This window comes from Physeter macrocephalus, chromosome 4, assembly GCF_002837175.3.
Source record: "Physeter macrocephalus isolate SW-GA chromosome 4, ASM283717v5, whole genome shotgun sequence".
In the NCBI taxonomy this organism is placed as follows: Eukaryota; Metazoa; Chordata; class Mammalia; order Artiodactyla; family Physeteridae; genus Physeter; species Physeter macrocephalus.
Window position 1 is genome coordinate 95,677,903 of NC_041217.1, and position 15,504 is coordinate 95,693,406.

Genomic DNA, 15,504 nt, shown 5'->3' on the forward strand with positions numbered 1-15,504 from the left:
TCAGGAAATCACTACTTGATGACTGGCTGATACTCTAAACTCAAAATTATCAAGTATAAGTTTAAAATTCTTTAAATTGAGACAATCATTTAAGAGTTTAATCAGGCTTAATCACAAATAAGCCAGCGGGAAGCAAATGAAGATCCTTTTAAGGATTCTTGAACAATTAACACTCATAGCTTTCCTCTCTGAGATTTTCCCTTAAATCGGGTGAGCATGAGATTGAATTCCACAAAGCACAGGGCCCTGGAGTACATTCTTCAACAACCACAGCTATGAAAGGGAACTCACCCAGAGCGAGCACTCAGAGAAGAAAAACTTCCTGTGTATATGATACTCTAACTGGGACATCGATTCTCTCCCAAGGGCAAGGACTTCCTTCTCATTTATCTTTGTATCCCCAGCACCTAGCATAAGTTCTTTTTTTAAAAAAAAAAAAAAATTTTAAAGAGAACGGAGAGAACCAAGAGAGAGAACCAAGTCGTAAAGGTTAAAATGACTTATGACTTAACCAAGATGACACAGCTAATTAACAGTTAACTGACATCAACTTTGGTCACTCGGTCAACAAATATTTGCCCAGTTCCTACTGTATCCAATGGCTATTCTAGGTCTGAGGGCACTGACCCAGGTCAGAGTACTGGTCAGCAAAGAGATTACCTCCTAGTAGAGGGAAAATGGACATAAGCATACTTATCAAACCAGATAATTCCAGGTTGTAGCTGCTCTAAGAAAATAAGACAGGGTCGTGTGATAGAGGTGCTGCTCCGACCAGGATGTGCAGGGAAGGCCCTTCTGAGGTGAGAGCTGAGTGAAGAGGAGGAGGTATGTGAGTATCTGGGCAAAGAGCGCCCGGCTGCGGGTGAAGCAAGCACAAAGCCCTGGGCTGGACTGTGTTCAACAACATGGAGAACGGAGGAAATGGGGGCTACGTCGAGAGCCTAGATTTCATTCTGGTTGTGACAGGAAGGGAATATTGAACAAGAGAGCACTATGGCTCAATTCCCACTTTACAACAATTCCTCTGCCAAGTGGCAAACAAGCCGTAGGGACACAAACATGGAAACAGACCAGATGGAGGCTACGGTCTTGGCTTAGACTAGGCTCCTAGTAATGGAGATGGTGAGAAGTGCTTCAATTCAAAATATGTTTTGGAGAGAAGTGAAAGGAGATACCATCTGATGTGCCGGATGTGGGAGAAGTAGAAAAAAAGTAATCAAGAATGGCACCAAGGTTCCTGGCCCCAACAGCCAGGAGAGTGGCGATGCCACGGAACAAGATGAACAGCACTGGGTGGAAGGAAGCCAGGTTGCAGTCACAGCCGTGTCAAGGGTGAGATGTCCAGCAGGTGTGTGAGACAGCACTGAGGAAATGTGTGGGACTATCTCCATGCACTCGTGTAAACGTTTATGGAGTGCAAATGTTATGAACTCGTGCCTGCTAGTGCCAAGGAAGTGGTGGGGCCTATGGCAAACCAGAGAGCAAAGGCCCGAAGGGGACAGCAACCATGGGGCTTCCACTGAAGGTCACATTCGTGTTACCACATCTCCTCATTTGGGGGAGAAGCTGCATTTCCATATTTTCATATCACACCTCCCAATTTTTAAATGCTTACTACTACTTTTTAAAGTTTTAAAATCACTATGGGAAAACACCAATGACCTCTAATTTAGCACCTGCTGGGCTGCAGGCACAGTGCAGGGTGTTAGCGTGACCAAGACAAATATGATATAATTCTGACCTTGCAATCCTCTCAGAGCTCTACTAGAGCTCACAAAGCTACTGAGGCAAAAATAATAAGAAACAGGTAAAATTCATAATACGGTGCATTCTGTACCATGATAGAGATACACCCAAGTTAATATGAGAACTCAGAGAAGGTATACTTGGGGGTGAAAGGGGGATGCAGTAAGGACGGCAGGAACAAAGGCACAAGGGCAAGCAAGAATATAAAGAGAGGCAGGCTCTGTGCTACTGGAGAGGAGAGTCAAAGACACTAGTCTTTCACTTAGAGGTCAACAGAGGAGAAGTCATTCTCAACTGTATACTTGCCATAAATGAGAGCATAAGCTAATGCTTCTTCCTTTGGGGCTATAAATTTTACTTGATATTTTAATTCATATAATGACATAAACTTAATTATCAATATTTACATGCAGACTACATATGCCTATTCACCTGTTTTTGAAGTTCAACTAATTTTCTTTCAGAAATGTGATTTTACATCTCAAAAACTATGCTTCTATGTAGGCCCCAAAAGCTGAATGGTCATTTAAGTACTGTATTCCTTGTAGACCATGTTTCTGTTTACAGTATCTGCTGTGCTAGCAATGCTGGCTGGGTCGTGGCTCATTCCTTCTAGATTCACAGCACTCATGACCCTGCTGCTGCAGGGCTCTTTCCAATGCAAACCCAACCATGCCCCCTCCTGGGTTCACATGCCTGCCCTCCTGGATTCTGAACTATTAGGGACTGTTTTCCATCCTGTATTCCTTTGTGCCTAATGCAATCTACTGAGCAGAGGGAAAATGTCCTCTAAAGCACCTTCAACTCATCATTCAAGCAGTCCACAGTGTGCCCAAATTTACTAGGTGCCCACCTACAGCTTGCATGCTCAGTTAAGTATGAAATGGAACTCAAGACCTTACAACTACTAACCTCTTAAGTGTCATTATAGTAAATGTTAGCCTGTTCTCTTTAAGAACTAAATCAAATAAAATAATAGCAAATCTAATCTCAGCAATATATGAAAAAGATAAGACATAATGATCAGGCTGGATTTATCTCAGGATTCAAGGTCAGTTTAACATTTGATAATTCATCAAGCTCTAGTCTTAGTACACTTTCCTTTGTATTCAGAAAGGTGTTTTTTTTAAGCTGTTTTTATATATGGGCAACAATATATTTTCCCCCAAAGCTAAAGAGCACATTTCTGAGGCCTTGGGGGAAGTATATTATACAATTTAAATTTAAATTGGAAGTTTATCACTAAATCTACCAGAAATTCATAAATGATGAGATCTGCAGAAGCAGTCCTACCTCCAAGATGGTGAAACATCCAAGAGTACTATTAAATGGACTTTACTTTCCATTTTAAGAGTAGAATAAAACAGAAAAAGCTGCAACCTAGTAGATTGGATCTAAGGTGGGAAAGAGTGTTAGAGTAGATCGTTTACAGAGTCTGGAAAAAACAAAGCCCAACAGAAAGAAGTGGGAGGGGTTTTTTTCACAGAAAGGAGAAAGAGTGGAACTGAGATAGTTTGAAGGCCAGATGAAGTATCTCCTAAGAAAATCCAGATTCTTGCATTAATATCTTATTCATCAAACAACCACCAGCTACCAACTCGGTTTCCAAGATAAAAATACTTTCATGTCACTTCTCTGCTCAAAACCCTCCTATCTTCTTGTCAAATCTTATGATGACCCAGAAGGCCGCATGCGATCTGGTCCCTCTCCACCTCTCAGAATTCATCTCCTGACACTCTCTCCCTTGTTCACTCCACCAGAACCATACTGTCCCCTGGCTCTTTCTTACACATGCCAGTAATTGTCTTTCAGAGTTGTAGTTCTGTTCTGGCATATTCCAGTGGATTGTTCCTCCAGGTATTCCAGTGGATTGTTCTTCATTCCTTTGGGTCTCTGCTCAAATGTCACTTGTATCAGCAAAGCCTTCCCGACCCTCCCAAATAAAATAACACCCTGCCCCCAGCCACGCTCTACATCCCTTGTGCCCCTTTTCTCTATAGTTTTCATTACACCTGATATGTTTACACTGACATACTTATTCATTCTCTTATCCCACAAGAATGCAAACTTTACAATAGCAGGGATCATGGGCGCTTGACACATGATAGGTATTCAATAAATATTTACTGAATGAATGAATCAACAGTAGAACAAGACTAACATAAAATTTCTCATTTTATGCAGGTGAAAACTCTAGTGTAAATCAATAAACTGTCTTTCTGGTTTACACATCGTACGTTGATTAGTACGTGTCAGTCCCAAAAATCTAATCAATACTACCTATACTAACAGAATTATGTTTCCGAACCTTTGAACATCTCTCCCTCTAACGAAAGAGAAACTCACCTGTGCAATAATGGAAAGAATGCCAAGGACTGCTATAAATGCTGCAACACTTTCTGGTGAAAATTTCATTATCTAGAAGGTTTCCAGAAAAAGTAACATTAATAAAATAAGCACAACAAATACCATACTAATGCAGCTACTTGTATATTAACATCAAATCGGCCAGAAAAAGAAAATGCAATTCATTTATAACCAAAGAACTCCTCAGAGGAAGAATCTGGCTTTCACTGAGGACCAAAATTATAATAAGTGTTAGATACTGAAAATAATAGCTACGTAACTTAGATTAAGTAAATCTAAATCCCGTAATTTCTATTTCCTAAATAGGAGACCGCTATCAAGCATTCAAAATATTTATTTTACAAATAAATATTGCACCATTTTGTGCTTTTTACAAGTACTGATAAAGGCTTAATCTCTGCCTAGTAAGGTTAGTGTCAAGGAGAAAAGAACTAATGCTCTTATTTTGGCTAGCTGCTTTACAAATATATGCTCTAAATCACAGAGACTGGAGCAGGTGAATGGATTACAGCATCCCATCACCTGTATAAGCAACACATAAGCAAGCTCAAATGACACACTTTGACAGGAAAATTATCTCTTTTTGCCTAAGCCAAAAGTCTTCATAGAAATGCATACGGAACATCAGCCACACTAAACAGGAGGTTAATTCTAGTGAGCCATTATTTTAAAAATGATAGTCATTTCTAAAAGTCTCTGCTCTTAAAGTTCTCTCAAGATTAAATATTTTGTATTAAGGCACTAAACAATGAAAGAAAAGTCCACCTTGGGAGAACGGAATTTTACCTGTCTGAGGTATAAGAAAAAGCTGGAATATTGGCCTGCCTCCGGTAAGTAGGAGAGAAACACTGTAATGCAGATCAGCAGCACTATGGAGTCTTGGCCCACTTTTTTTAAGGACTAGAACAAGAAACAGACCAATACAAGGTTTTATAACAAAACACTGAACTATTCTTAAGAACATGCAGAGATATCTTCTGGCAGTGTACATACAGATACTTGGTGTCTTTTTTTTTCCCCAGTTTATTCTCATCCTCCCCAAAAGTATTCTGAAAAGTATTTCAAAATATTCTTAAAAATCCATCACGACGTTTTCCCCAAAGAAACATCCACAACAAAACATTAATGCTGTGCTGAATCACACATTCGTTTTTTTGCCAAAGTGAATGAAAAAGCGTAAACTTACTGCAAAGGGGTCAGCCTGTTCCCAGGAAATGGGTGCTCCCCATGATGCGGGCCGCATCTTCTCAGGTAATGACTCCGGCACAGCAACAAGGATAAAACAAATATCTAGCAGAGCTATCGCTGTAGCCAGGACCACCACCAAGCTGTCCCCATACACTCGCCCAAGATAAGCGCCAATTGCAGGGCTGGTTACCAAACTTGCAGCAAATGTTGCCGAAACCTGCAACAAACCAAGATCAATAGAAAGAGATTAGGCAGGACATCTGGCTCCTTTACTTCCACACCACAGAGACTCTGACTTACGTCAGCCCTCCTGCTGCAGTCTCCCTTTCCTCCTCCTACCTGTGCCAGTTTTCTTATACTTTCTTCTTTTGCAGAAAGAGAAAAGAATTAGATTCTTAACTAAAAAATATGTAATAACCTCTAAGATAGTGGCTTCAAACTTTCTTTTAAGCCTTGGAGCCCTCTGTTCAAATAAATCCTACTGACAAACTTGTAAGTAAAAACAGATTTAAAAATAAAAAACTGTTTTAGTTGAAGAAGGGTTGGGGGCCTGGATTACCATCCAAATACCGCCCCCACCCCGACTGCCAGGCATGCTGGCCCCTGGAGTGCCTCCATAATCCCACAGTGCTCTGTGAAAGGAGTCTAAAACAATATTCTAAGGAAATCCAATGCCACTGTGACTTTTCCCCCAATATTAAAGTTAAAATTAAATGAATGTTTACTTTGATACATATTTAAAGCTGGCTGAAATAAAGCTTAAAGACTTTATAGAGTTTATCTTTTCAGCAGTAATAGTGTTAAGCCACAGCACAAATCTGAACTTGGTCATCATTAGGTGGCAGGGTTAGGAAGAACGAGATAATCGATCCTTGGCATTGAGCGCGCCCATCTCTAACCATGTCTCTCTAACATCCTGAGGAAGGCCATAGAAGTCTGGTGAAGATGCAGATTAAAGCAGAGAAAACAGGGGGAGAAAAACTGTTAATCCCAGAAATATCTGGCCTACTGGACAAAGTGGCCTGCAAATCAACAGTAGATGTGACAGCAGGTAACACCTGATAGAGACCACACTCTTCAGAGGATAATTAGAAATTAATGTTATAGGTGCATGAGCTTCTGCTCCCTACTCTGTGCTTTATTCTGTTTGTATGCTCTTTCTGACTTTTGCATGGAGGATTTAAACTTCACAGGAGTGCTTATTTACACAAGCACTTATTTGACAAGTACATAAAATTCTAATAACTATAAACATCTAGCTATCCACCCAAATGTTCATCAACTAGTGAATAGATAAACAAAATGTGGTATATCCTGTACAGTGGAATACTACACAGCAGTAAAAAAAAGGAACTATTGATATATGTATCAGCATAGATAAACCTCCTAAGATTATGCTAAGTGTAGACACAAAAGACTACATTTTGCATTATTTCATTTATATGAAATTTCTATTGAAAGCAAAACTATAGAGACAGAAGGTAGACTGGTGATTGCCTGGGGTCAGAGGTAAAGTGGAGACGGATGGCTGATGGAAATGTTCTAAAACTGTACTGTGGTCATATTTTGTTACAGTAGCTCTAGAAATTCATTACAGTGGGCTGTGGTCTCAGAGAGACCTGGGTTATGAGCAGAGCTCTGGCACTGGAGTTGGGAAAGGGGCAATGGTTCTCCCTGTAAGCGTCAGTGAGGTATCTGGGAATAGGAGAGAGCAAAGGCCTAATCAGAGTGCAGGTATTTCATGTCATTTCCCTTCTCCTCGATTCTCCTCCCTGGTGGCTATTTTTTTCTGGCCAGACAGAAAGAGGACCACAAAGATCACTTTATTCCCTTTTATCTGCAGCCATATTATTTCTAGAAGATTGAAACTGTCATTTACTAGATGTGCCTTCAATACATAAAGCTTCCAGGTTGAAACTATTAATTTCAAAGATTTGGCTATGACAAAATAAATTGCCTTAGCAAAAACAGAAACAACCTGGACTGTGGGCATGTTGCAAAGCTGTATAAATTTACTAAAACTGATTTAACTATACACATAAAATGGACAAATTTTATGGTATGTAAATTATATATCAATAAAGCTGTTTAAAAACATCCTGGCTATCATTAACTTCATATCATTTAATGTTCTTGAGTTTACAACTGATCATTAGTTTTTTTGGTAAGTTTCTCACTATAGGTATTTCCCTCCAAATCCTCTTAATTCCATGATTCTTTGTTATATTTTTTGATCTTTGAATCAAAGACAACAGACTCTCATTAAAGTAAGATTCAACCTGACACAATATTCAGTCCTTATTTAACAAAAGATGCTTGTTCCCTATCTGCTGAAGCTCATCACTGTCCTACTTCTGGCTAACAGTGATCTGTTAACTTATTTTATTTCTAGATTTGATAGACATTAAGTGTTCAGAATTTGGCAAACTACTGCCTGTGGGCCGAATCTAGCTATAAATGATTCTTCCACGTTAAAAGTGATATAAACACATGTCCACAAGCAACAACAAAAGAATATGAGAGACAAACTTGCAAGGAGTAGTAAATAAGCTAAAGAGATCCAATGCAAAGTAAAATGAATATAGACAACAATATTGTACTATAGTTATGTAATGTGATAAATATAGCTATAACAGCAATCATATTACAATATATAAATGGATCAAAGTAACACTTTGTGCACCTTAAAGTTAAATAATGTTATTATGTCAGACTTATTCAATAAAAATTAATTTAAAAAAAAAAAAAAAAAAAGAAAGAAAAGAAAAAAAGAAAAAATATGAGAGAGACTCTGTGTGGCCCAGAAAGCCACCAAAAAGGTTTGGGATCCCTGAGATGGGTGTTAACCTATTATATTTTAGATTAGCCATTAAATAATAGTAACTTTAAAACTCATTACACATTAAATAGTTCTTTATTTTTAGTATTCTATTAAAAAGAACTTATATAAGGTAAAAATATTCCACTGTAATTTCAAATCTGATATGTGTGACTAATACTTACTGAATGAAAATATCAAAACTTACATGGCTTTGTACTGAAAAAAAATTTCATGTAGTCTAATGGATGATTTTATTATAAAATGTATTTATGCAAAAATAAATCTTATAATACAAAGGCTTGCACTCCTTGTAATAAAAGACAATAACAGGGTGTTTTTCAGCAGACACAAAGGTACAGATTAAAAATACATACCAGTCCATAAGCCATACTTCTTTCATGTTCTTGGGTTATATCTGCTACATATGCAAATACCACAGAGAAAGTCACTGCAAAAACCCCAGAAACAGAGATAACAGCAAAGTACCACCTAGGATTGAAAGACAATTGACAAGAAATGGTTAGAAAACAATTACTATTACCTTAATCTTCCTTCATTTCTATAAGTGAACTAATGTACGTATAGCTAATTTCAGTCAACAGCTTACTAGGACAGTTCATAGATTAATTCTTCTATAAATCATAAGCCCCAGATATTATGTAAACAGGGCTAGATGTGGGCCTTCGATAGCAACTCAGCTACTATGCGGGAATACTTAAAATTAGAAAATGTATTCAGGTCAATTTTTTACCCAATTGTTGAATTGTTAAGCGGCTTTGTTGTTGTTTCTACTAAAAATAGCAACAAACTAGAGTCTACTATAATTCATCTATTATAATTTCCCATCACAGTACTACACAAAAAAACAAAATCCAGTAAATAAAACTGAGGGACAAGTTAGTCGATATTTATCTTGAGTCTATATATAGAAACTAGATGTTTTTCCATAACTTATCTTTAGTTCTTCAAATGTTGGCAAAACAACCTGTATGGCAGTGTCCAAAATAAAATGAACAAAAGCTATTTTAAAAAGCAAATTACATTTTGCTATACATGATTCAAAAATACCTGAGAATAAGAAGTCTCTATTGTAATGCTGATGTTTAGTTTTTAAAATCAAGTGAAATCATATTGCACTTTCAAAATATCATGCCATCGGGACTTTATTGCTTACCAAATTTTTTCTAACATGCTGCTTTCCACAGCAAATAACTTGTTCATGCCCTAGATTTGTTTGGTAAGATTTCATTTAAATGATTAGCATTCATCAAGGGTTTGGCCTTCAGAGTTATATCTCACCTATGACAGGAAGGAAGATCCTGCCTCATAAATAGCCCTGACCTTTCTAGATTCACCATGGAAATACAGCCAATCTATGATACAGAATTAACTAACATTAATATTCAAGTGGAGTAGAATATTAGTCAAAGAATTAAAAAATCTACAACTAAATTGGGCTCTATTATCTTGGGAAAATCATTCTCTTTGTGAGCTTTCCCTCCCTTCCTCCTCAGTGGAAGACTCTTGATTTTAATCAGGGTGGCCAAGAGCCCAGGCTCTTGTAACTAGGAGCAGCGTATGCCTGAAATCTGACCAAACAGACGCAAGCAGAGGTTGGGTCTTCCATAGTTTCCCTAATGGAAGGCAGTATGCTCTTTGTAGCCACTCCTTCCATCTTTTCTGCCTGAAGGTGACACAGGCTGGAGCTCACTTAAGCAGCCATCTGGACAGTGAGGTGATAGTGGAGGATGGCAGAGCATGAAGATAGAAAAAGTCTGGTTCCCGGGAACTGCCCTACCAGCTCTGGACTACTCAACTCCGGACTTTTATATGGAGAGAGAAATTAGCAATGAATTTCCTTGTTTTTAAGAAACTATTATTTGGGACTTTACTGATATATAACAAAATCTATTCCTAATTAATATAGATAAAATGATGATAAACCTTGTGTTTTTAACATCCTACTTAAGAAAATAAAAAGTTAGCAACCCTATCCAGTACCTAAACTATTGTTTCGAAATTTGGGCTGTGAAATCCAAAAGCAGATTAGCTGGTAGTCTACATGCTTCCTATAGTGGCACCTAGTTCAAAAAACTTTATTACTTACTGTTATATTACTTAACTACTATATTTTTAAAGGCCCTTTTATCTGTATCTAAGAATAAATGTATTAGAAAAATAAATTTAAAACCTACATAAATAGGATGGAAAAAAAGTGAAAGAAATAAGGGAATATTCAGAAAACAATTAACAGTTGATATTTAGTTGCTATAATCTGAATGTGCACATACCATGGGCTGATCTTCATTAAAGGAATTGGGGCACACGTGAAAAATACTGTTAGCAGCAAGAAGGATTTTCGGCCCCAAACATCAGAAAGAGCACCAATAAGTGGGGCACTGAGGAATGACAACAAACCCTAAAAAAAAGTTAAGTGAAGAAAACACATATACTATGTATACTGATGAGCCAAAAATAAATCATTTTACTACCACAGAAGAATTTTAAACAAGTTTATTTCTAAAATAAGCATATCACCAAACTTTATATAAACAACTTGTTTCTTGTCTGTACATAATTTTAAAATTTCCCAAGACCATACAGAACCATCTGCAGGCTGTGGTAGCCTATTAAACACAAAACGTTCTAATGAATTCTCAACCACAACTCTAGCAATTCTAGAAGGAATATCATATGCTAATTATCAGTTTATAAACGTGTTGATCAAATGGAATCAAGAGTAAAGAATATGTAGAATAATCAAAACTTTACCATATTGATATATTTTATACTCATGCATTTTTTAAATAGTTCTTTTCTCTTCAATCTATATTTTTGTTGCTAGTTTACAAAAAGCACTCAGATCTCTGTAATGAAAGTGCCAACACAAAAAACACAGGGGAAATTTGTTATGATGTGGTTTATCATTATTATACATAGTTGGCTATATGTGAGTCAAATCATATTTAAAACCCAGTTCATTTATTTAAAAAGTGCTAAGTAATCCCCCAAGATATACTCCAGTTGTAAAAATTGACACTTAGGAGATTGATCAAGTAACTTAATAAACTGGCAGAATTACATATATTTACATAAGTATATGTGTGCATGTTTGTGTACATGCATATGTATATATATATATATGATTGATCCTACCTTTACTCCTTGAATTAGGCCATTCATCAGAAATGTATGTTTAGGGAAGGTTTCATGTAATACCTAAAGAATAAGAACAAAATAAAAAGCTCACGCTACATTTTAGTCCTAATAAAACTTAAAACATCCCTTCATAACACAATCCAATTTTATTTCATATAAATTTTCAGGTTTGTATGACACTATGCATATGAGTAAATACTAATAATACCAAACATTTATATGGCATTTACTATGCCACAAGGCACTAAATTGGGCACTTTATCACATTATCTCCTTTCATTCTTCGTAATGGCCCTATTAGAAAACTGATACACAGAGAGGTTAAATGTCTTATCTAAGATCACATAGTAAGTGGCAAAACTGAAAGTGAACACAGGAAGTCAAGCCTGAAAGTCCATGCTTTTAATCACTATGCTATCCTGCTTCCAACATATAACCGACTGACTTATAACAGACAGCTGTATTATCTAAGATAGGAGACTAGGAGAATAAATAGGGAAATTTTAATTGCCAAAAAGTGGACCTAGAGATTCCATAAGGTAAGAAAGAAAAAAAAAAAATCCCAACCCTTGAAAATGTATAACAAGTTTCTTTATCCTTTCCAAGGCCTGGTCTCAAACCACATGGCATCAGTTTGTTCACTGGGTAACAAGTGAACCATTGGGAACTCACTGGTTGAGAAAGTAACTGGGGGAAAGGTAACTAAAAAAATAAAAAGTAGCAACCACCATTTTCACAGCCTATGTATCAGGGGCTTTATATATACTTTTAATTAATCCTAACAATATTATGAATTAGATATTACCACTTTACAGATGTGGCAACTGAGTTCTTGCTTGACTTAAAGCCAATGTTTCTTCCATTATACCATACTGTCTCTCAATAAAAACAATAGAGAATGGCAATGTGGGGAATGAGACAGGTCGGAAAATCTTCTCTTTAGGAAGAAAAACTATGCTGGTTGTACTTTCTAACATCCTGCAAGTAAAACCTTTAGAAGGATTAGAAGGCTCGCTTTTCTTCAGTTACTCTTCTGCCAATAACTAGAAATTTAACAAAAATTAGCTTGTATGTAAAAATAAAATTAGAAATGTTTAGTATTCAAAGAAAATCACTAATATGGGAAAAATCACATATTTATGATGTTCATATATTTTGTGATTCTCAACGGAGGGTGATTTTGACCCCCAGAGGACATCTGACAATGTCTGGAGACATTTTTATCACAACACGAGGGATGGGGGAGGGCGGGGGTCAGGGGAAAGAAAAGACATTACTGGCTTCTATGAGGTAGAGGTCAGGAAGGCTGCTGAACATCCTACGATTCACAGGTCAGCCCTCCCCCTCAATAATCATCTGGCCCCAAATCTCGATAGCTGAAAAACCCTATTATTTATTATTTATAGTGAAGACCCACGGATCCAAAGAAGGTGGGTGCAAACTTTTTCTGTAAAGAACCAGACAGTACATATTTTCAGTTTTTTCTAGCTTTGCAGGCCATACAGTCTCTGTCACAAGTGCTCAACTCAATAAAAGCAGCCATAGACTATACGTAAATGAATAGGCATGGTTGTGTTCCAATAAGACTTTATTTACAAAAAACGGTACTAGCAGTATTTGCTCTGGCCATAGTTTGCTAGTTCTTGTACTAGAGGAAAAAGATTTAAACTCCTTAAACTGGTATCCCCAAACCTTTCATAACAACTCAAATCTGCTTTTGTTCCAGTTATTACTAAGGGCCAATTCTTTCTAGGGACAAAGAATGGATTTGGTGTTAAAAAGAAAGAAGGACATAACGAATGCTTACAAGAAGTTTTGTAATACGCTAAATCTTATTTCTAACAATTCACTTTGCCAAGCCATCTTCCGTTCCAATCAGTCCGGTCTTTTCACTATTTTAGAAATATTCCTATGCTTTCCAATATTCATACTTTTACACATGATATCCTATCTACCATAAATGTTTGTTCCCCTTATCTTCCCTATCTAGTCGACCCCAAAATCTTCCATATTGCTCCTTGCTACCAAACTTTCCTGACCAAAGCAATCAATTTCTCCTTTAGGACCATATAATAGGTGATTACAGCACTCCCTTGGTCATCACATATAGCTTTCTAATATTTCTTATATTACAGTACTCTGTTACTTAAGTCTTGTATTTTTCATCTTTTCAGGTATTTGATAAATATTTCTTTTCAATTATATTTCAAACCTCTTAAGGGCAGACAGGCACTATATCTACTATATCTATTAGTGCCTCATCAATAGAGTGCCTTCATATATTAACTGTTCACTAAATGTTCATAATTAACAGATTATAAATTCTGCTTTCAAAATGACTTAATATAACATGACAATTATGCAAATTGATTTAACCAATGTTACAAAATAAAAACTTTTAAAACCCCTCCAAAGGAGTATAGCTAAACAAACCCTCACGTTTTTTTTTTTTAACAAAAATTTTAACACAGAGACAAATATTAATATAAGAAGTAATAAAAATGTTGGTTGTAAAGATTTTTGATCCTGGGGGACCCTTAAGCACTGGAGCTGAATAGGAAAATAATGTATTGTTTTCCAATAAATTTTATGGATCTTAAAAATTTTAAGAACTTAAAAAATTTTGAGAGTAAATAGTCCTTAAAATATTAAATGCTTCAGGACTATCTCTGAGCAAAGAATGCTAAGCCATTGATATAGAAGAGATGCTGGAGGACTGGAGTGCAGGGTCTTGCTCCATAACATGGATTGTGCATCTAGCAACTTGAACCATCAAATATTGGCCTAGTATTTCTAGAACCATAGGTCTGTCAAAAAAGTGAAGCCACTTCTTAGCATTATAGATCCTTAGACCTACTGTCATTAATTCTCTTTATGTAAATGTATAGTATTTAGTCAATCAATAATCACTGACTGAACACCCACTATGAACCAACCATATAGTCATAACCTCTCAAAGTGTTAGATTACTCTCCTTAAAAATGTCAATATAAAATTCTTCTGTGTAATTAACATAAATCCCCTTGTTGGTGGAGATTTCACCATCCTCCCCTGGGCAGGTGCTCCACATAGAACGCAGCCTTTGTTCTTTGACTGTATTCTAGAACAGTGTTCTGGAAGCTCTATGGGCTTAAAACTCAAAGATAATTGCAACCACATGAAATTTTTAAAAAATTTCTTTTAACTTCACATTACTTTTTAAAATGAAGGCTATTATAAATCCAAAACCAAACTTTTATTATAATTAATGTTTTAAATTTGGTTATCCATTAAATGAATTAATTCAAAGAGTGTCTTTGAAAATTGAAACGCTTAAACTTTATAATTTTTGAGAGCTATGTATGGGAAGACAGAGATACATAAAATGCAAATAAACTCAATTATATCTTCATCCTCACTTTCCCTTTTTAAATGAATGTTAAGAGCTGTGACTCTAGCAGGCACCATTTATAATCAGTTTCAAAACACATAAGACAGAAATAAAATGTTTAAAGGTTAACAGATTTTTGGAAAAGAGAGCAAAGTGCTACAACTTGGTGCCTTCTACCCCAAAACTCACTTTTCCCCACACCCCAACATGGGGGAATACAGGAGTCCAAAACAAAGAGAAAAAGGCTACTAATAAAATCAACAACAATAGAAAATTGCAAGCAGAAAGTCTCAAAATGAACAAAACCTTTTTTAAAAGCCCACACTGAATTAGTATATTGGTTCTTAATTAGTGATATATACTAGATATATGAGAATCACTTCTAAAAAATACACATGCCTGGGGCTTCCCTGGTGGCGCAGTGGTTGCGCGTCCGCCTGCCGATGCAGGGGAACCGGGTTCGCGCCCCTGTCTGGGAAGATCCCACATGCCGCAGAGCGGCTGGGCCCGTGAGCCATGGCCGCTGGGCCTGCGCGTCCGGAGCCTGTGCTCCGCAACGGGAGAGGCCACAGCAGAGGGAGGCCCGCATACCACAAAAAAAAAAAAAAAAAAAAATACACATGCCTGAGCCTCCCCCTTGAAAACTCTGATTTCAGCCAGACAGGTTGTAAGGCCTAGGTATTTGGGGGAAAAAAAACAAAAACAAAAACAGGTATCACTAATATTCACCTCTGGTTTAAAAAACTCACTGAATTAATAGATACCACATTTTAACAGCTGAAACCTTCATATCCAGTTGGCCAATCTGTCCTAATGGGGCTGGTAAAGCCTACCCTGAAGCCAAAATCTCCTA

At 36.8% G+C, this 15,504-nt stretch overlaps 1 protein-coding gene across 1 annotated transcript in view; it reads right to left on the reverse strand.

Moving 5' to 3' along the window:
- Positions 1-15,504, reverse strand: part of MFSD14A (major facilitator superfamily domain containing 14A) — a 38,105-nt gene that overhangs the window by 5,846 nt on the left and 16,755 nt on the right. The window contains exons 3-8 of the mRNA XM_007115893.3: positions 11,279-11,341; positions 10,414-10,541; positions 8,497-8,611; positions 5,300-5,518; positions 4,900-5,013; positions 4,093-4,164 (exon numbers count right to left, since the gene is read on the reverse strand). Of these exons, the coding sequence (XP_007115955.1) occupies positions 4,093-4,164; positions 4,900-5,013; positions 5,300-5,518; positions 8,497-8,611; positions 10,414-10,541; positions 11,279-11,341 (711 nt within the window). The remainder of the gene's footprint in view (positions 1-4,092; positions 4,165-4,899; positions 5,014-5,299; positions 5,519-8,496; positions 8,612-10,413; positions 10,542-11,278; positions 11,342-15,504) is intronic.